The sequence below is a fragment of the Somniosus microcephalus genome, chromosome 1 (genome assembly GCF_052327205.1).
Source record: "Somniosus microcephalus isolate GS21.2 chromosome 1, FLI_Smic_1.0, whole genome shotgun sequence".
NCBI classification, from domain to species: Eukaryota; Metazoa; Chordata; class Chondrichthyes; order Squaliformes; family Somniosidae; genus Somniosus; species Somniosus microcephalus.
Window position 1 is genome coordinate 401350589 of NC_140987.1, and position 22234 is coordinate 401372822.

Sequence of the window (22234 nt, forward strand, 5' to 3'; positions counted from 1 at the left end):
CCCAGCCACAGTCTGTTCGCCCTCCTGCCATCTGGGAGATGCTACAGATGCATTCGCACCCGTACGACCAGATTTAGGAACAGCTTCTTTCCCAGGGCTGTCATCCTACTGAACTCCACAAATAAACTCTAAAGCCTGCACATCTGCCAATGCACTTTATTATGGTTATGTTTATGTTAATGTATTACAAGCCAAATGTATGTTGAATGTTTAAATGTCTTAATCTAAATGTACACTCTCGGGAGCCGCAAGCCTACATTTCGTTGTACTGCACTTGTGCACTAACAATGACAATAAAAGTTGATTTGATTTGATTTGATTTGAACTTATATCAGACCTCCACAGTATGTATCTGCAAGTCCTATGCAATTTGTAATGTAATTCCATTCTGTAATGCACCATGACCACAATTCAGCCAGCACACAGGTCAGCTTTGGAATGCTGGGCGATGGGTCACAGGGCAGCAGCAGAAAGCAAAGTGAATGACATGGTGCTCCACCCACTTTAATTAATTCTACTTTCCCAGCCCAATGCCCATTCCTTCCAACCTCTCACTCCCATCACGAATCTTACTCCTTTGGTGGACAGAGCTGAACAACTTGCGTAACAGCGCCATCTTGTGGCCAGATGCCTGCACTTACAGCATGACAGCCAAATGGCAACAGGTTTTTCCATTATAAAATCCTGAGGTGTTGACATGGGATTTTTCCATTATAAATATTGACACGAAAAGCATGATTCAAAAATCATGACACAGGAAGTTAGGTCAATATGGACAGGAAATGTGTACTGTACATAAGACTTTTAATATACAGTAGATAGATATACATATATGAATTGTTACACTTGTGTTGCCTCCTAACAGTATTCCATTATTTTCTTTTGGTGCAGATTGAGCAACGTTGAATCCTGGTACCAACAACTGATACAACCAAAAGAGATGATTGTCAAAATCATTCCCCATAAACAATCTCTTGTTTTTCTTTCCAAATCAACAAATAAACCACAATAATAATTCACTAATGTTTGTCTATGAGGAGTTTGTAACAGGAAAGTGCATTTATATAATTTCATCACTTGCCTAAAATAAAAGCTTCAAGAATTCAGTCTCCAGTTTCTTTCAAAGTCTTTTGGAAAAAGCAAAGAAACTCTTAAATGCTCACAGGCTGAATGGACACATCCTTCCACCTGCCAGTTTCTGTTGATAAACAGATTGCATGCAGGGAAATTTTTGCAAACAACACATACTCAGAATGTGCAGATTGCATGCTGGTAAACTCTGCAAAGCTCTCTCTTAACTGTTGTGAGGTGAAAACATCCAGTCGAAGCCCAGGCTTTTGAGACTGGCTTTTTAAAATTTTGTTTAAAATGTTATTTTGGACATTAGAAATTTCAGTTACTGAGAAAAAATGGCAGTGAGAATGTTTTTGAAAATACACTGAGTGATTCCATTGATTCATCAACAAACCATAAAAACTGAATGAGAAATGTGGACATATGAATTTATTCATACACTTTCTCCAGATACAATACAATACAATAAGACATTAATAAACTTGCAGAATGGGCATGTAATTGGCAAATTAATTTCAATATAGATAAATGTGAAGTGGTGCATTTTGTTAGGAAGAATAAAGAGGCCACATATTCCTTGGAAGATAGTCTAAATGGGGTAGAGGAACAAAGGAATGCGGATACACAACTCTAAAAGTCGCAACGCAGGTTAATAAGCCCATAAAAAGCAAACAAGGCACTGTTGTTCATTTCTAGGGGGATAGAATTGAAAAGCAGAGAAGTTAAGAGGGTGAGAGAGGGATTGGGGGAATTCCATGTGTGGCAGCATTGGTTTGTGACTTTAAAGGATCTCTGTAAACACTGAATTTGGTATTTTGTGATTGTTCCTTCGTGTATATCTGTGTACGTCCATCTCTCTGCCTCTCATTCTGTTTGTCTGTCGCACCGTTATAAGACAATATAAAAATTCTAATTCCTATCAACTAAACACAGGTGGCAATTAGCACTTTCAAAATTCCACTTTTTTTTTAATTTAAACAAAATGAAATGAGAAAAGACACGGTGTTTGACATCTGTTAATAATTAGAATGTTTACATTTTCTCTCGACGTAACAGGTGATAACCAGTTATGATAATTAGAGGCTGTTTACTTCAAATGAACTCAATTACGCTGAGGAAAAACACCATCTGTCTCTGAGCTTAATGAAGTTTCTGAAGTTCATAGACCAGAAAACAAAAACTGCAACAGGTATGTAATCAATAGTCTGACTTTTCCTCACACAAACTCTCTTTTAAAAATAAATCAATACATTTTTTACCTGAATAAAAGGTTTTAAAATTTGTCCTCTAGCTTTTCTTTGCATAATTAGAAGAAGTGCTGGGCAGAAACTGCTAGAATATTCCATCAGTATAGCTGACTGAATGGAGCTGATGCATTCTAGGGAATTAGCTATACTACACATGCTCAGACTGCACAATCCGAATTCAGAGTAAGCCTTGGGCAAAAATATCAAGTCTCAACCCTGACTTTTGGGAGAGGCTCAAGCTTTCAAGTAAAATCTTTAATGAAGGCATTAATACAACAAATTGCATTCATATAATACCTTTAACGTAGAAAAAGCATCCCAAGGCACAGCATAGTACTGCAATGACAAAAAGCAACACTGAGCCAAAGAAGGAGATATTGCTACGAGTGACTGAAAGATTGGTCAAAGAGGTGGGTTTCAAGCAGGGCTAAAGAAGGAGGTGGAGAGGCAGACAGTTTTAGGAAGGGAATTCCAGAACTTAGGCTCTAGACAACAGAAGGCATGGCTGTCAATGATGGGGTGAAGGGTGCAGGTGATGCACAAGACACAGATTCTCAGAAGGTTGTAGGTCTGCAGAAGGTTACATAGATAGGGAGGGGCAAGGCCATGACGAGATTTAAATATGAGGATCAGAATTTTAAATTTGAGGAGTTGGGAGAATGGGGGCCAATGTAAATCAGACAGCACAGGGCTGATGAGCGAGTGAGACTTGGAGCAAGATAGGATATGGGCAGCAGAGTTTTGGATAAGCTGCAATGATGGAGGGTGGAGGATGAAATGCTGGCCAAGAGAGCATTGGAATAGAGAATCGGGAGGTGACAAAAGCATGGATGAGGGTTTCAACAGCAGATGGGGTAGAAACATAGAAAAATAGGAGCAGGAGTAGGCCATTCGGCCCTTCGAGCCTGCTCTGCCATTCAATATGATCATGGCTGATCCTCTATCTCAATACCATATTCCCGTTCTCTCCCCATACCCCTTGATGCCTTTTGTGTCTAGAAAGCTATCTATTTCCTTCTTAAATTTATTCAGTGACTTGACCTCCACAGCCTTCTGTGGTAGACAATTCCACAGGTTCACCACCCTCTGAGTGAAGAAATTTCTCCTCATCTCAGTCCTAAATGTCCTACCCCGTATCCTGAGACTGTGACCCCACCTCATTCTAGACCCCCCCAGCCAGGGGAAACATCCCCCCTGCATCCAGTCTGTCTAGCCCTGTCACAATTTTATACGTTTCAATGAGATCCCCTCTCATTCTTCTAAACTCGAGTGAATACAGGCCTAGTCGACCCAATCTCTCCTCATACGACAGTCCTGCCATCCCAGGAATCAGTCTGGAGAACCTTCGCTGCACTCCCTCTATGGCAAGTATATCCTTTCTTAGGTAAGGAGACCAAAACTGCACACAGTACTCCAGGTGTGGTCTCACCAAGGCCCTGTATAACTGTAGTAAGACATCCTTGCTCCTGTACTCAAATCCTCTTGCAATGAAGGCCAACATACCATTTGCCTTCCTAACTGCTTGCTGCACCTGCATGTTTGCTTTCAGTGACTGGTGTACAAGAACACCCAGGTCCCTTTGTACATCAACATTTCCCAATCTATCGCCATTTAAATAATACTCTGCCTTTCTGTTTTTCCTACTGAAGTGGATAACTTCACATTTATCCACATTATACTGCATCTGCCATGTATTTGCCCACTCACTCAACTTGTCTAAATTGCCTTGAAGCCTCTTTGCATCCTCCTCGCAACTTACAATCCCACATAGTTTCATGTCGTCAGCAAACTTGGAAATATTACATTTGGTTCCCTCATCCAAATCATTGATATACATTGTGAATAGCTGGGGCCCAAGCACTGATCCCTGCGGTACCCCACTAGTCACCGCCTGCCACCCTGAAAAAGACCCATTTATTCCTAATCTCTGTTTCCTGTCTGTTAACCAATTTGTGGCAGGGGCAGAGACAGGCAACGTTACAAAGTTAGATGATGGAGAGGATATCACAGATCACAGAATCACAGAAACCCCACAGTGCAGATAGAGGCCATTTCGGCCCATCGAGCCTGCACCGACACATATCCCACCTGATCCCCGTAACCCCTACACCAACACATATCCCACCCTATCCCCGTAACCCCACGTATTTAATCCCCCTAACACTAAGGGTCAATTTATCATAGCCAATCAACCTAACCCGCACATCTTTGGACTGTGGGAGGAAACCGGAGCACCCGGAGGAAACCCACGCAAACACGGGAAGAATGTGCAAACTCCACACAGACAGTCACCCGAGGCCGGATTCGAACCCGGGTCCCTGGCGCTGTGAGGCAACAGTGCTAACCACTATGCCACCGTGCTGCCACCTGTTCAAGAAACTCCATTAAATTTGTCAAACATGACTCATCTTTAATAAATCCATGTTGGCTGTCCTTAATGAATCCCTGCATTCCTAAATGCTCACTAATTTTACCTTGAATTATGTACTATAGGAGTTTGCCCACAATTGGCAAAGTTTGCCACAACCGCTGTCCCGGTTGGTTGATCATTACTAACTCCTCTGGTATGGACACCTCATACGCCATCCTGAGTCTGACCCTGCCAGAGCATTCACCACCAACATGGAAGAGGCCATGAAGCAGACCCAAAACAAGATGGAATGGCAACATAAAAGTCCTCCTCAACAGCGTGAACCTTACTGCCGATGAGGCACAAGTGAGAGCCCTGAAGCGTAACGCTTGGAAGAAGTAACATTCTCTTACGGATAAGCCCCATATACAATGATGATTTTTAGTCCTAACTTTTATCATATGCCTGCCTTTTAAGTTTGTTTAATTTTGGTCTCTCCATTTATCCATGCAACTATTTTTTGATTCACCCCCTTTTCACCTCATCAAAATATATTTATTTTGTATTCTATCCATCTCATATTGGAAGATTTTCCACTGCTAACAAGTTTGCTCTCTCAGGTGGACATAAAAGATCCCATGGCACTATTTGTAGAAGAACTGGGGTGTTATCCCCAGTGTCCTGGCCAGTATTGAACCCTCAACCAACATCTCTAAAACGATTATCTAGTCATTATCACATTGCTGTTTGTGGGACCTTGCTGTGAGCAGGTTGACTCCACTTCAATTGTAAAGCGCTTTGGGACATCATGAGGTCACGAAAGGTGCTATATAAATGCAAGCCTTTCTTTCTTTGCTAACTTTTCTGCCCATTTAACTTGGACCTGCCCTCTTCTTATCTCACTGAACTTTGCCATTTTCCAGTCCACCGTTATATTTGATTTTTCATTATCCTTTTCTATTCTTATCTTGAACTTCAATATGTTATGACTGATATTTCCCAATTGTTCTCCTACTCTCCCAATAGATATTTTCCCCACTTCAATTCTGAGTACTAAATCAAGCAATGCTTCTTTGAAAGGTCATCGACCTGAAACATTAACTCTGTTTCTCTCTCCACAGATGCTGCCCGACCTGCTGAGTATTTCCAGCATTTATGCTTTTTATTTATTCATGCTTCTTTGCTTGTTGGAATAGAAACATAAAGGCTGATTTTAGCCCCCGTCCACTCAGCAGGGTCAAGATAGCTGGGGGGGGGGGGGCACAGGGGTGATGGGTGAATGGGACTTGGTGCAAGTTAGGGCACAGGCAGCCGAGATTTGGATCACCTCAAGTTTACGTAGGGCAGAATGTGGGCGGCCAGCCAGGAGTGCATTGGAATAGTCAAGTCTAGAGGTAGTAGGCACAATGCTAGAATCTATTATTAGGGACGAGGTAACAGTGCACTTAGAAAATCATAATATGATTAGGCAGAGTCAACATGGTTTTATGAAAGGCAAATTATGCTTGACAAATCTGTTGAGTTTTTTGAAGATGTAACTAGTAGGATGGATAAGGGGGAACCAGTGGATGTAGTGTACAGTATTTGGATTTTCAAAAAACATTCGATAAGGTGCCACACAAGAGGTTATTACACAAAATTAGGACTCATGGTATTGGGGGTAATATATTAGCATGGATTGAGGATGGGTTAATTGACAGAAAACAGAGAGTAGGAATAAACGGGACTTTTTCAGGTTGGCAGGCTGTTACTAGTGGGGTACCGCAAGGATCAGTGCTTGGGCCTCAGCTATTTACAATCTACTTTAATGACTTAGATGAAGGGACTGAGTGTAACGTATCCAAATTTGCTGATGATACAAAGTTAGGTGGGAAAGTAAGCTGTGAGGAGGACGCAAAGAGGCTGCAGAGAGATATAGACAGGTTGACTGAGTGGGCAAGAACATGGGCAAATGGAATACAATGTGGGGAAGTGTGAAGTTATCCACTTTGGTAGGAAAAACAAAAAAGTCGAATATTTTTTGAATGGTGAGAGGCTGGGAAATGTTTGCACTCAGAGGGACCTGGGTGTCCTTGTACACGAATCACAGAAAGTTAACATGCAGATACAGCAAACAATTAGGAAAGCAAATGGTATGTTAGCTTTTGTTACAAAGGGATTAAAGTATAAGTGTAAAGAAGTCTTAATACAATTATACAGGGTATTGGTGAGGCCACACTTGGAGTACTGTGTACAGTTCTGGTCTCCTTACCCAAGGAAAGACATACTTGCCTTAGAGGGAGTGCAGCGATGGTTCACTAGACTGGTTCCTGGGATGAGGAAAGATTTAGTAGACTAGGCCTATATTCCTTAGAGTTTAGAAGAATGAGAGGTGATCTAATTGAAACATATAAAATTCTTAAGGGGCTTGACAGGGTTAATGCTGGGAAGATGTTTCCCCTGGCTGGGAAATCTAGAACACGGGGTCACAGTCTCAGAATAAGAGGTCGGCCATTTAGGACTGAGATGAGGAGAAATTTCTTCACTCAAAGGGCTGTGAATCTTTGGAATTCTCTACCCCAGAGAGCTGTGGATGCTCAGTCGTTGAGAATATTCAAGACAGAGATTGATAAATTTTGGGGAACGAAGGGAATTAAGGGATATGGGGATAGTGCAGGAAGGTGGAGCTGAGGTAGGAGTTCAGCCATGATCTTGTTGAATGGGCTTGAAGGGCCAAATGGCCTACTGCAGCTCCTATTTCTTATGTTCTTACTTTATGGATGAATTACACACATAGCCTCAGAGCTGCTAAACTTCTCAAGAAGTCAGCAAGTTAATCAGTCTATAACCATACTAGAAATGAAATCGCACTATCCATAAAAAGGCAAATCATCAATTCATATTTGACACTTCTAAACATAATTTGTTTCCATGGCCTCTCTCTTCACCTGTACCAGCTCCGCTTTAAAAAGTGCTCCAGCTGGCTGTCCAAGCTTAATCTTGCTCTTTTACACAAACTATATTTTTGCAGACTGCTGGAAAATAATCCGGGGAGCACATGGGCTTTCAACAATAAATACTAAATCTGCTTTACTGTAAAACATGTGAAAAACAAAGTAAGGGATTTGGACACAGCAAAACTTGGGTCACTGCCCGCAAGCTTTTACTTGCTGATTGTGCATTCCGACATGTTAACAGCTAGAAGAAACTTATAAAATCAATCATACACTGAAGTATTATACAGCATGTGTGCACACATCTCTGATAAAGCCTCAAAAAGCAAAATTAAAAATGCACAACTCTAGTCAGGGTAACCAGCAGCCTCGGTGTATATTCCCAGATGGATGTTCTTATTGTGCGTTAAAATGCTTCGGGAATCCCGACACTAAATATAAGACAGCCCTGCAAATAAGAATTGACGCAGCGATTTCAGTTTGAGCCCAGTTTTGTTTTCACAGGGTTAAAAAGTGCAACAAGCTCATCAGTTACTCTCAGGGAGTACATATTATCGCAGACCAACAAAGCACACGTGGCACGGAGAGCATTAGAGAACATGCGCGACAGGTACAGTATTATATAAAGATGCTGCACTGCACCTTGTCTCTGAACCATTGTTGAATCGCAACTCCTCCTTTACACTCGACGCTCCGGCTGCCCCATTACACCAAGGAGTGATGCGACCAGCAGCCACTCAACACTTGCAATCGGCAGGGTTTGTGAGGCTGTTCCCTGTTGGCGCTTTGCTGCCGTATCCTCTCTGCTCCGAATGGCGCTGCTACTCCTCTGCTGTTCTGATTGTATTCAGTGATTTGGTGAACCTGTAACTGCTGCATTCAGGAGCTCCAGCAAAAACAGAATCAGACTCCGAGACATCGGGCGAGTCAGAGGCAGAATCAGGCAGAGTGAGAAGCAAAGAGAGAGAGAAACATGGGTAAAATAAAGAGAATCAAGATAGGGAGCACTAAGCAAGAGAAACCAAGTGGAAAAGTGCGAGAAAAACAGGCTGACAGGTAGAAGAAAATGAGAAAAATGACGGACAGTGAAGAGACTGAGGCAGATGTAGAGGGCGATAGAGATAGTGAGAGAGAAACAGGGAGAGCAAGAAAGAGAAATAGAGGCCTGAAAAGTGAGAGAAAGAGACAGATAAATAGCAGGAGAGAGAAAAAAGAGGAATAGGCGGGGGAACGAGAGAGATAAACAGACAAGGAGACCCAAATGGAGAGCGACAGGGAAAGTTAGAGAAAGAAACAGACACAGGGAGAATAAATGAAAAACTATATAAAAAGTGAGACAGAGTGAAAGATAGTGAGAGAAAGAGATAAGATCAAAGACAATGTGAACTCGCTACCACATGAAGTAGTTGAGGCAAATAGCATTGATGCACTTAAGGGGACAGTACATGAGGGAAAAGGGAATAGAAGGATATGTTGATAGGGTGAGATGAAGTAATGTGCGAGGAGTATCGTGTGATGCATAAAACTGGCATTGACCTGTTGGACTGAATGGCCTGTTTCTATGCTGTAAAATTCTATGCAAGAGAAATGGACACCAGGAGAGTGTCAGAAAAACACAGAGATACTGAGCAATGAAACGTAAACTGAAGCAGGGAGATACAGATGGGCAGAAGGACATAGAAGGAGAGAGGAAAAATACTTTTAATGGCCTTGCTGCACACCCAATAAGCAGACCTCACAAGCGGAACAATCCAGAAGCTGCAGCTACATTTTTATCCCCATAGAGAACTTTTGGGACTTACACAGATCCTCGTACGTCAGTGTCGCCAGCACTCTTACTCACTCTTCATTGTTCCAGAAGATGGAAATACCAACACCCCACAATCATGTAAGTTACATGTCCCAAATTGAATTACTAAGTTTGTCTGTAACAATTTTAACAAATAAACGCACATACAGAACATACTGGCCCAGAATTTGTGGTCCTGAACTGGCAGCGTTCACCCTCATTCCGCCTTTCAAACTGACCCCAACTTCAGGATTTAGCACATGCGCGGCCTAATGCAGAAATCCTGAAGTTGGGGTCTGTCATTCACTGCACCTCCACAGGCTGCACTTTGCGCCCCCCCCACCCCCCCGGAAACGGCAATCAGTGAAATCTCAAATCAGGGAAACTAACGAAAACTGTAGTGTATGTAACTGTTCTACCTTTAAAAGAACTATTGTATGTAACCGTCCACCTTTAAGAGAACTATTTTAGGTGTGGCACTACTTTATCCTGGCTGCTGTATACTGTAATACCGACGGTGACCACAGTGCTGTGGCAGAATTTATTGGGCAGATTCGCCCTGACCTTCGAATAGTAAAGTCCTGTTAAAGTTACTCTTGTAGTCTGTGTATTACTTCGCTATACAACCCACAGACTTTACAGTGGCGATGAGTTCGATCTTACCCTGCGGCAACAATACTTCTGAAGAAGTAAACGAGCGTCGAGAAGAGGCACCCGCCCTCGTCGTTTTGCTGAGAGAAAACTCGAGTCTGCAGACCAAGAAAGGAGGAAGATTTCAAACACGAAGTCTTCCATCAGCAACAGGCACGGATTGTCCCTTCTGCCACGGTGGTGAGTGAGCCGATCAACACGAGAAGCAAGTCGGCCACGGTGACTGTGAGTAAAGGGAAAATAGAAACAAATAAACGGAGGATAAGGGCGGTGCACTCGACCACGGTCGAGGGGGAAAGGAGCCAGACAGAAGTCGGGCCCAGAGGCGCTGAGACTGGGGCAGCGTGGAGCAGAAGCCGCGGTACAAGCGGGTTGGGGAGCGTCGTGAGACGACTAGACTGCGACGGCGAAAAAGGCCGGACAAATACCGCGACCACGAGGCACTGCGACCGGGATCGTAAGGCGCGGGAAGATATAAACTTAAATAAACTGCGGAGAATGCAGCCGGGGAGGAAGCACCGGACTGCGAGAGGCTGGGAGGAGCGATTGGGTGAAAAAGGTCGGACAGTGACCGAGGCCACGAAGCGCTGCGACCGGGATCGTAAGGCGTGGGAAGAGATAAAATAAATAAATCGCGGAGAACTCAGCCGCAGCCGGGGAGGGAAGCACCGGACTGCGAGAGGGCTGGGAGGCGCGATTGAGAGCCGCGCGAGCAGGAGAGACAGAGCCCGAGCGAGAGCCGCGCGAACGGGAGAGACAGAGCCCGAGAGAGAGCAAGCGAGAGCCGCGCGAGCGGGAGAGACAGAGCCCGAGGAAGACTGAGCGAGATCCAGCCCAGCGGCTGAAACTGTTCGCCGTCAACGGGTTGTACCCAGCACCGGAGAGACAGAGCCCGAGCGAGGGAGACTGAGCGAGATCCAGCCAGCGGCTGAGACCGTTCGCCGTCAACGGGTTGTACCAGAGCTGGTTGCCCGGCCGAGAGAAGGGAACACGCTGAAGCCGAAGAGCAGGCTGCGAACCCCGAAAGCCAGCGGCCGTCGCCCGAGGGAAAAGCTTACCCCTCCCGCCAGGGGAAGAAAAGCGGGAACCGCCATCTTGAAAGTGGGCGGGGAAAGAAGATAAGCGCGGGAAACCGCGGGAAGCCGCCAGTAGGCGGAGAAAAAGACAGAAGCGGGAACCGCCATTTTGAAAGGGGCGGGGAAAGAAGATAAGCGCGGGGAAACCGCCATCTTGGAAAAAAAGAGTTAAAGAAATATTTCGTTGTTGTTTATCAGAGAGGTGAAGATGCCTAAGCGTGGTAACATCAACGATTTCGATTCCGAGGTAGAAGATTGGGCCACGTATGTAGAACGCATTGAGATATATTGTAAGGCCAATAAAATAGAGGATGATGATAAAGCTATAACCTTGCTAAACTCGATGGGGGCGAAGACATACAGGCTATTGAAGCATCTTCTAGCACCAGTTCAACCGGTGGATCAAACCTTCGATAATATTGTTGCTGTTCTGAAGGATCACTTGAACCCCACACCGCTGATGTTGGCGGAACGATTCAAATTTTATGCGAGAACGCAACGGAAAGAGGAAAGCAACGCGGAATACTTGGTCGAACTGCGTAGGCTAGCGAAATACTGCCAGTTTGGAGGAAATCTGACAGAGGCATTGCGAGACAAGTTCGTGTGCGGGTTGTCGAAGGAAGGAACGCAAAAGCGACTGCTCAAAGAGAACGACCTTACACTGGATAGGGCTGTCCTTATTGCAGCATCACACGAAGCCGCAGCGAAAGGAACTGCGGAAATGCAGCTGAAGGCAGCGGTCCTCAGTGTGGATCAAATTACTTCGGGTGCAACGAAATGTTATCGTTGTGGGAAGACAACACACAACCAGAACCAATGCTGGTTTAAAAACCAGGACTGTAGGAAATGTGGCAAACTGGGGCACATAGCCAAAGTATGCCGGTCAGGGAAGAAGACCAACAGCCAAAAAAAAAAGCCATCACAGGAAAAGTACAACAAAGTACACAAGGTGGTTGAGAAGAGTTCAGATGAACAGAATTCGGATTCAGACCCAAGCGGCCAGGAACTGGGTAGTCTGAGAATTCATAATGTGAGTAAGGAAGCTGACCTACAAACTATCTGGGTCATGCTAAAAATAGCCGGAGTCCAAGTGAGAATGGAATTGGACACTGGATCAGCCCTATCAGTCATAAATCGAAGGGATTACAACCGGCTATTCTCACATATACCCTTGAGAGATACCGAGTTCGTATTGCAGACATACACGGGGCATAAAGTATACCCCATGGGAAAGATAAGAGTCAAGGTGAGAGACAGGGGCAAAGAACACCCCGGAATGGACTTATACGTACTACCTGAGGGAGGACCACCACTTCTAGGACGGGAGTGGATCAAGAAAATAGACATGGAATGGCACTACCTCAAAGCAATAACGAGTGAGGACTCGGGGCAGACAATCAGCTCAGACTTTGAAACGGATGACGATAAGACCAGCCCAAGCATGAAAGACAAGTCTAAAAAGAACTTGCTGACTAAGGTTGGTAGAACGAATGTGGGCCTAAAGGCTTATGCTCCAGAGGAGAACAAAGTTTCAGAACAGAATTCCTCTGAACAACAACAACATAGCTTGACAGAGAATTCTGAGTCTGTTCAAGTTACAGACATATATATTACTGAGGAACATCGAGCTCGAACGCAAACTTATTTCAGATTACGACAGCAATTAGAACAATTGAATTGCCGTCTCGAGCAAGAGATGAAAGCAATGAAAAAGTTCTATGATACTGAATGGGAGAATCTGGAAAGACAACAGAAGCAGCTGGGGAAGAAAAGGGAGCAGGAGCACACAAACCGTCTGCACGAGGAGGCCAAACGAATCAAAGCTGATTCGGCTTCTGAAGGGGCGTGCTCCAATCCGGTGGAACAAGATGTGCCGCAACTGAAGGCGCTGGTTAGCAGGTTGCAGGCAGAAAAAGCTGAGTTGGTCGACATGACTTCCGAGCTCCTACTGAAGTTGGGTGCAGCATCACCGGACGATTCATTTGTGGAAATTCGAATGATGGGGGCTGCGGATGATGGCGAAGTAGAAGCAGCAAAGGAGCCCCAGGACAAGGTTCTAAACAGCCCTGCAGCTAATGGAAAAGGGATGAGGACAGAAGAGTTAACAGTCAGCCAACTCCTCCAGGGCAAGGTTATAAACAGCCCTGTAGTTAATGGAAAAGGGATGATGGCAGAAGAGTTAACAGTCAGCCAACTCATTCATATGCTGAGGGATAAAACTCTAAAATGGGAAAAACTTAAATACGAGCCTCAATCTTCAAAGGGAAGGGAGCTCTCAAAAGTCATTGGAAGAGCTGAGGTGGCAACCCAGACTGAGAAGTCTGCAGCAGAACAGCCCTTGGATGCCAAAAGTACGCTGACGCACGGCAATGTAGAACAACAGCATACTGAAACAGCTACTTCAGTAGAGGGATTGAATAGTCCGATCAATCAATCTCCGAATGAAGTTGAAGTATTGAAATCACAAATGAGGTCATTAGTAAAAGACTTGCAGGAAGCCCAGAAAAAGCGGGATGAATCTGAACACATGATGAAGTCTCTTCAGGACAGATGTCGGGATTTGGAACAAAAGTCGGCTAACGTCCAGCTGGGTAAGGAGGAAATAGAAGACCCTCTCGCGGGCCTAGCTCAGGACGACACCGAATATTACCATGATCTGTTGAGTGACACTGAATATTACGAGGACCTGGTCTGCCCAGCTTGTGCCGAGAACTCCCAAAGTGCCGAAATCAGGATGAATCACTTAAAGTCTAAGGAACATAGGGAGATGGTGGCGTTACAGCTGGCAGCTGACAATGGAGCCCCGAGAGTCTCCAAGAAGCAAAAAAGGAAAAGACGAAGCAGAAGATGATAACCATCTGAACCATTATTACCTCTACCTGATCACACACGTGGTCCCCCGAACGGAGCCAAATCAGTTGGAAAGTAGGAAAATTTCCCAAGGCAATCCAACTGTTTTTTGTTTGTTTTAAAAAGTCAGCAATGCTGGTTCAGAAGTGATGGAAGTAAAGCTGTTAAGTCTAGGGAAGGACTATGGGATGAGTCCCTCTAGCAAGGTGACCCGACTACACCACGGAGGCGTGGTCCAGACCGAGTCAAGAAGATCAGAGACTGAATCTGTGAACTGTTTCCCGCAGAGACTGAATCTGTGAACTGTTTCCGCAGAGACTACCTCTGTGAACTGTTGTAACATGAAGTTGGATATGTTATGTTATGTTAACGGGGAATAAGTATGTTGTAAGCTAAAAAGGGAGGATTGTAGTGTATGTAACTGTTCTACCTTTAAGAGAACTATTGTATGTAACCGTCCACCTTTAAGAGAACTATTTTAGGTGTGGCACTACTTTATCCTGGCTGCTATATACTGTAATACCGACGGTGACCACACCGGTATATAAGTGCTGTGGCAGAATTTATTGGGCAGATTCGCCCTGACCTTCGAATAGTAAAGTCCTGTTAAAGTTACTCTTGTAGTCTGTGTATTACTTCGCTATACAACCCACAGACTTTACAAAAACTTCAGCTCTTCTGCAGTAATACCACTGTTAAATTCCCCACTGAAAGTCAGCCGTGTCTCAGTGAGTAGCACACTTACCTCTGAGTCACAAGGTTCTGGGTTCGAGCCCCACTTCAGAGACTTGAGCACAGTAATCCAGGCTGACACGCCAGTGGAGTGCTACACTGCCGGAGGTGCCACCTTTCAGATGAGACGTTAAACCGAGGCCCTGCCTGTTCTCTGAAGTGAATGTAAGAGATCCAATGGCACTATTTTTTTAAAGGTAAATCAGTGTCAGAGCAGTGGGAGGCATTCAAGGACGAGATCCGGAGGGTTCAGACCAAACGTGTGCCCTTAAAGAAAAAAGGTAGGACTAACAACTCTAGAGCCCCCTGGATGTCTAGAGATATGCAGGGTAGGATAAAGAAAAAAAGGGAGGCATATGACAGATACCAAGGGCTAAATACTCCAGAATCTTTAGAGGAAACATAGAAACATAGAAGATAGGAGCAGGAGTAGGCCATTCGGCCCCTCCAGCCTGCTCCACCATTCAATGAGATCATGGCTGATCATCCAAATTCAGTACCCTGTCCCTGCCTTCTCCCCATATCCCTTGATCCCTTTAGCCTTAAGAAATATATCTAACTCCTTCTTGAATATATTTAATGAATTGGCCTCCACTGTCTTCTGTGGTAGAGAATTCCACAGGTTCACCACTCTCTGGGTGAAGAAATTCCTCCTCATCTCTGTCCTAAATGGCTCACCCCTTATCCTTAGACTGTGACCCCTGTTTCTGGACTCCCCAGCCATCGGGAACATCCTTCCTGCATCTAGTATGTGTAGTCCTGTTAAAATTTTATAAGTTTCAATGAGATCCCCTCTCATTCTTCTAAATTCCAGCGAATATAAGCCCAATCGACCCAATCTCTCCTCATACATCATTCAGTCTGGCGAATCTTCGCTGCACTCCCTCCATGGCAAGAACATCCTTCCTCAGATAAGGCGACCAAAACTGCACGCAATACTCAAGGTGTGGTCTCACCAAGGCCCTGTACAACTGCAGCAAGACATCCTTGTTCCTGTACTCGAACCCTCTCGCTACGAAGGCCAACATACCATTTGCCTTCTTAACCGCCTGCTGCACCTGCATGCTTACCTTCAGCGACTGGTGCACAAGGACACCCAGGTCTCGTTGCACTTCCCCTTCTCCCAATATTATTGCCGTTCAGATAATAATCTGCCTTCCTGTTTTTGCCACCAAAGTGGATAACCTCGCATTTATCCACATTATACTGCATCTGCCATGCTTCTGCCCAATCACCCAACCTGTCCAAATTATACTGGAGTTTCTCGGCATCCTCCTCACAGCACACACAGAAGTACAGAAAGTGCAGGGGTGCAAATAAAAATGTATAGGAAAACAAAGAGAGAGCATGAAAAATTCTTGGTAAGTAAAATCAAGGAAAACCCAAAGATGTTTTATAAATATATTAAGAGTAAGAGGATAACTAAAGAAAGAGTAGGGCCTATTAGAGATCATGAGGGTAATCTGTGTGTGGAGGCGGGAGACGTTGGTAGGGTTCTTAATGAATACTTTGCGTCTGTTTTCACAAATGAGAGGGGCGAAGCAGACATTGCTATCGGGGGAGAGGAGTGTGAAATATTAGATGAAATAAACATAGTGAGAGAGGAAGTATTAAGGGGTTTAGCAGCTTTAAAAGTGGATAAATCCCCAGGCCCGGATGAAATGTATCCCAGGCTGTTAAGCGAAGCAAGAGAGGAAATAGCAGAGGCCCTGACCATCATTTTCCAATCCTCTCTGGCTTCAGGTGTGGTGCCGGGGGACTGGAGGACTGCTAATGTGGTACCCTTATTTAAAAAGGGAGAAAAGGATAGACCGAGTAACTACAGGCCAGTCAGCCTAGCCTCGGTGGTGAGAAAATTATTGGAAAGAATTCTGAAGGATGGGATAAATCTTTATTTAGAAAGACACGGATTAATCAAGGATAGTCAGCACGGATTTGTTAAGGGAAGGTCGTGTCTGACAAACTTGATAAAAAATTTTGAGGAGGTAACAAGGCGGGTAGATGAGGGTAGTGCTTTTGATGTAGTGTATATGGACTTTAGGAAGGCTTTTGATAAGGTTCCACATGGCAGACTAGTCACGAAGTTAAAAGTCCATGGGATCCAGGGCAAAGTGTCAAGTTGGATTCAAAACTGGCTCGGAGACAGGTAGCAGAGGGTAATGGTTGATGGGTGTTTTTGTGACTGGAAGGCTGTTTCCAGTGGGTTTCCTCAGGGCTCAGTACTAGGTCCCTTTTTGTGGTATATATCAGCGATCTTGACTTGAATATAGGGGGTATGATTAAGAAGTTGGCAGACTAAAATCGGCTGTGTGGTTGATACTGAAGAAGGAAGCTGTAGACTGCAGAAAGATATCAATAAATTGGTCAGAATAGTGCCAAATGGAATTCAATCCGGAGGAGTATGAGGTAATGCATTTGGGGAGGGCTAACAAGGAAAGGGAATACACATTAAATGGTAGGACACTGAGTAGTGTAGAGGAACAAAGGGACCTTGGAGTGCATGTCCACAGCTCCCTGAAGGTAGCAGACCAGGTAGATAAGGTGGTTAAGAAGGCATACAGAATGCTTGCCTTTGTTAACCGTGGCATAGAATACAAGAGCAGGGGGGTTATGCTTCAATTGTATAAAACACTAGTTAGGCCTCAGCTAGAGTACTGCGTGCAGTTCTGGTCACTACATTACAGGAAAGATGTGATTGCACGAGAGAGGGTACAGTGGAGATTTACAAGGATGTTGCCGGGAGTAGAGAATCTTAGCTATGAGGAAAGACTGGATAGGCTGAGTCTGTTTTCCTTGGAACAGAGGAGGCTGAGGGGAGACCTTATTGAGGTGTATAAAATTATGAGGGGCATAGATAAAGTGGGTAAAAAGGACATATTTCCCTTAGCAGAGGGGTCAAAAACCAGGGGGCACAGATTTAAAGTAATTGGGGGAAGGTTTAGAGTGGATTAGAGTGGAAATTTCTTCACCCAGAGGGTTGCGGGGGTCTGGAACTCACTGCCTGAAAGGGTGGTAGGTCCCGCATTGGATTCATCAATCACCTGAGAACTCATTTTTAATGTGGAAGCAAGTCGTCCTCGGTTCTGAGGGACTGCCTAAGAAGAAGAAGAAGAAGGTAGAGGCAGGAACCCTAACCACATTTAAAAAGTACTTGGATGTGCAATTGGGATGCTCTAACCTGCAGGGCTACGGACCAAGAGCTGGGAAGTGGGATTAGGCTGGATAGCTCTTTGTTGGCCGGCGCAGACACGATGGGCTGAAATGGCCTCCTTCCCTGCTGTAACTTTCTATGATTCTCTGATTCTATAAGTGAGACCCAAAGGGATTAGGTGTAACTGGGGTTTTAACAGCGTATTGACTGCTAATGGCCTTGAAAAACAAATTTTAATTTTGTTGAGTGCAAATTTATCCATTTTAATAAAAATTGAAATTTTTAAGAAACTTTAAATTTTTTAAAATATTTTGTTCATCTTTATTTCAGGTTTACCTTTACCCCATGTGAGAGTTCAAATTTTTGTTTTGCTCTCTATAACATTTTTTAAAAGTTAGAATCAAAAAGCTTACTCACTTCCTGGTTCCGGTCTGTGAGAATTCTGCATTGTGATTGGCTGCTTAGACAGCTGTTGCCGCCACAGCAGCTCGCCCTATGGGATTCCCACTATACTACATTACATAGAAACATAGAAGATAGGAGCAGGAGTAGGCCATTCGGCCCCTCGAGCCTGCTCCGCCATTCAATGCGATCATGGCTGATCATCCAAATTCAGCACCCGGTCCCTGCTTTCTCCCCATACCCCTTGATCCCTTTAACCTTGAGAAATATATCCAACTCCTTCTTGAATATATTTAATGAATTGGCCTCTACTGCCTTCTGTGGTAGAGAATTCCACAGGTTCACCACTCTCTGGGTGAAGAAATTCCTCCTCATTTCTGTCCTAAATGGCCTACCCCTTATCCTTAGACTGTGACCCCTGGTTCTGGACTCCCCGACCATCAGGAACATTCTTCCTGCATCTAGTCTGTCCAGTCCTGTCAGAATTTTATAAGTTTCAATGAGATCCCCTCTCATTCTTCTAAACTCCAGCGAGTACAAGCCCAATCGACCCAATCTCTCCTCATACGTCATTCCTGCCATCCCAGGTATCAGCCTGGTGAATCTTCGCTGAACTCCTTCCATGGCAAGAACATCGTTCCTCAGATAAGGCAACCAAAACTGCACACAATACTCAAGATGTGGTCTCACCAAGGCCCTGTACAACTGCAGAAAGACATCCTTGTTCCTGTACTCAAACCCTCTTGCTACGAAGGCCAACATACCATTTGCCTTCTTAACCGCCTGCTGCACCTGCATGCTTACCTTCAGCGACTGGTGCACAAGGACACCCAGGTCTCGTTGCACTTCCCCTTCTCCCAATCTATTGCCATTCAAATAATAATCTGCCTTCCTGTTTTTGCTACCAAACTGGATAACCTCACATTTATCCACGTTATATTGCATCTGCCATGCTTCTGCCCAATCACCCAACCTGTCCAAATCATCCTGGAGTTTCTCGGCATCCTCCTCACAGTACACACGCCCACCCAGCTTTGTGTCGTCTGCAAATTTGGAGATATTACATCTAGTTCCCTTGTCTAGATCATTAATATATATTGTGAACAGTTGGGGTCCAAGGACCGATCCCTGCGGTACCCCATTAGTCACTGCCTGCCACTCGGAAAAAGACCCGTTTATTCCAACTCTTTGCTTTCTGTCTGCCAACCAGTTCTCTATCCAAGTCAGTACCTTGCCCGCAATCCCATGTGCCTTAACTTTACACGCTAATCTCTTATGCGGGACCTAATCGAAAGCCTTCTGAAAGCCCAAATACACCACATCCACTGGTTCTCCCTTATCTATTTTACCATGATGTGGAGATGCCGGTGTTGGACTGGGGTGGACAAATGTAAGAAGTCACAACACCAGGTTATAGTCCAACAGCTTTATTTGAAATCACAAGCTTTCGGAGCGCTGCTCCTTCATCGGGTATTTTACCAGTTACATCCTCAAAAAATTCCAGTAGGTTAGTCAAGCGCGATCTACCCTTTGTAAATCCATGTTGACTTTGTCCGATCCTGTCACTGTTTTCCAAGTGCTCTGTTATTACATCTTTTATGATGGACTCTAGCATTTTCCCCACTACCGATGTCAGGCTTACTGTAATTCCCCATTTTCTCTCTACCACCTTTTTTGAATAGTGGGGTAACATTAGCTACCCTCCAATCCATGGGTACTGTTCCAGATTCCATCGAATGTTGGAAGATGATCAGCAATGCATCTACTATTTCTAGGGCCACTTCCTTAAGTACCCTAGGATGTAGATTATCAGGCCCTGGGGATTTATCAGCCTTCAATCCCATCAATTTCCTTAACACCATTTCCCTACAAATACTGATTTCTTTCAGTTCCTCCCTTTCATCAGACCCTATGTTCCCTGACATCTCTGGGAGGTTATTTGTGTCCTCCTTTGTGAAGACAGAACCAAAATATGTATTTAATTGGTGCCATTTCTTTGTTCCCCATTATAAATTCCCCTGATTCTGACTGCAAGGGACCTATGCTTGACTTCACCAATCTTTTTCGCTTCACATATCTATAAAAGCTTTTAGAGTCAGTTTTTATGTTCCCTGAAAGCTTACTCTCATATTCTATTTTCCCTTTCTTAATTAATCCCTTTGTCCTCCTTTGTTGAATCCTAAACTGCTCCCAATCCTCAGGTTTACTGCTTTTTCTGGCCAATTTATATGTCCTCTCCTTGGATCTTATGCTATCCCTAATTTCCCTTGTTAGCCACGGTTGAGTCACCTTTTTTGTTTTATTTTTATGCCAAACTAGGATGAACAAATTCGGTAGTTCATCCATGCGGTCTTTGAATGTTTGCCATTGCCTATCCACTGTCAACCCTTTGAGTGACATTCCCCAATCAATCCTACCCAACTCATGCCTCAGACCATCGTAGTTTCCTTTGTTTAAATTCAGGACCCTAGTCTCTGAGTCAACAACTTCATTCTCCATCTTAATGAAGAATTCGATCATATTATGATCGCTCCGACCCAAGGGGCCTCGTACAACAAGATTGTTAATTAATCCTTTCTCGTTACATAATAATACATTGATTTGAATTATGTGTCAGAAAACCCAAACTTCTTGACACAGAGATCGCAAGATCTTTGTACGAAGCTTACTTCAGGACCAGTGGAGAACGCCTTTGCTTCGCCACTGACCGCAAATTCCGGGCCAATATTGCTATCGATCTCTCAAACCTTTGATGGTACAATCTGCTCCTTCAGTATTAAACGGTAAATAGTCTTTTGCACCACAAATTTGTCTTTCACTCCAGCACCGACTTCAAGACAGTTCTTAGAGATTCTCCATACCATGTCCCTCTTACTTTGTTTTCTCATGCTTTCTTGCAGCCCCCAAGCCTAGTATTTGTATATATCCTATATTTCGCTTTGATTTGACTAGACATCAGAGGATTCAATTACATAAAAATGCAATTTTTTTTGCCCATCTGTTTGACAACTTCTGTTCCAAAGTGAATTGAGCACAGATTGTATTAGTCACAGCTTGGAAATGGGGCTCTCCTGCCCTATTTCACATTAAACCAGTCTGAGGATCAACAGTATGAAGTATTTACAGCAGTCCAGATGAGCTGGCATCTGTTGACCATTCAGATTTCCAGGCACTAGCTTTTACCCCCCCATCTAAATTTATACAGTTACAGGACTACTGACAGACAGTGAGAAAGAAAAAAAGAGACAAAAATAGTTGAGAAAAAAGAACATAAGTACAGGTGTAGACGATTCAGCCCCTTGAGTCTGTTCCACCATTCAATTAGATCATGGCTGATCTGTACCTCAACTCCATTTATCTGCCTTTGTTCCATATCCCAATTCCCTTACCTAACACAAAATCTATCAATCTCAATCTTGAAATTTCAACAGCCTTTTGGGGTAACCGTGATATAAAGGCCAACATTCCATTACCCTTTGTGTGATAAAGTGCCTCCTGATTTCACTCCTAAATAGCCTAGATTTAAATTTAAGATTGCATTCCATTGTTCTAAATTCCCCACCAGAGGAAATAGTTTCTCTGTAAATACCCTATCAAATCGTTTGATCATTTTAAATACTTTGATTATATTACCCCTCAACCTTCTAAACTCAAGGAATACAAACCAAGTTTTTGCAATCTGTCCTCATAATTTAACCCTTTAAGCCCTTGTATCATTCTGGTGAAACTGTGCTGTACCCCCTTCCAAGGCCAACATATCTTTCCTGAGGTTTGGTGCCCAAAACTGAACGCAGATCTCCAGATGGTGTCTGACCAACGCTCTGTACAACTGAAGCATAATGTCACTTTTGAATTCCAACGTCCTTGAGGTCAAGGCCAACATTCCATTAGCCTTTTAGATTCCTTTTTGCACCTGTCCACTAGCTTTTAGTGACTCCTCAATCTCTCTGCTCCTCCACAATTTCTAGCTTCTCACCAT

The 22234-nt window shown here is 44.1% G+C and overlaps 1 protein-coding gene across 4 annotated transcripts in view; it reads right to left on the reverse strand.

The window, feature by feature from the left end:
• The window catches only part of dlg3 (discs, large homolog 3 (Drosophila)), a 774284-nt gene extending 765911 nt beyond the window's left edge, over positions 1 to 8373 (reverse strand). For 2 of the 4 annotated variants that reach the window (XM_085998110.1, XM_085998103.1), the window contains exon 1: positions 8247 to 8370. In XM_085998110.1, the coding sequence (XP_085854236.1) occupies positions 8247 to 8262 (16 nt within the window). In that variant the 5' untranslated portion in view covers positions 8263 to 8370. Of the gene's footprint in view, positions 1 to 8246 lie in introns of all 4 variants that reach the window. The other 2 variants (XM_085998120.1, XM_085998093.1) reach the window with 2 other exon arrangements.
• Between the last annotated feature and the right edge of the window lie 13861 nt (positions 8374 to 22234).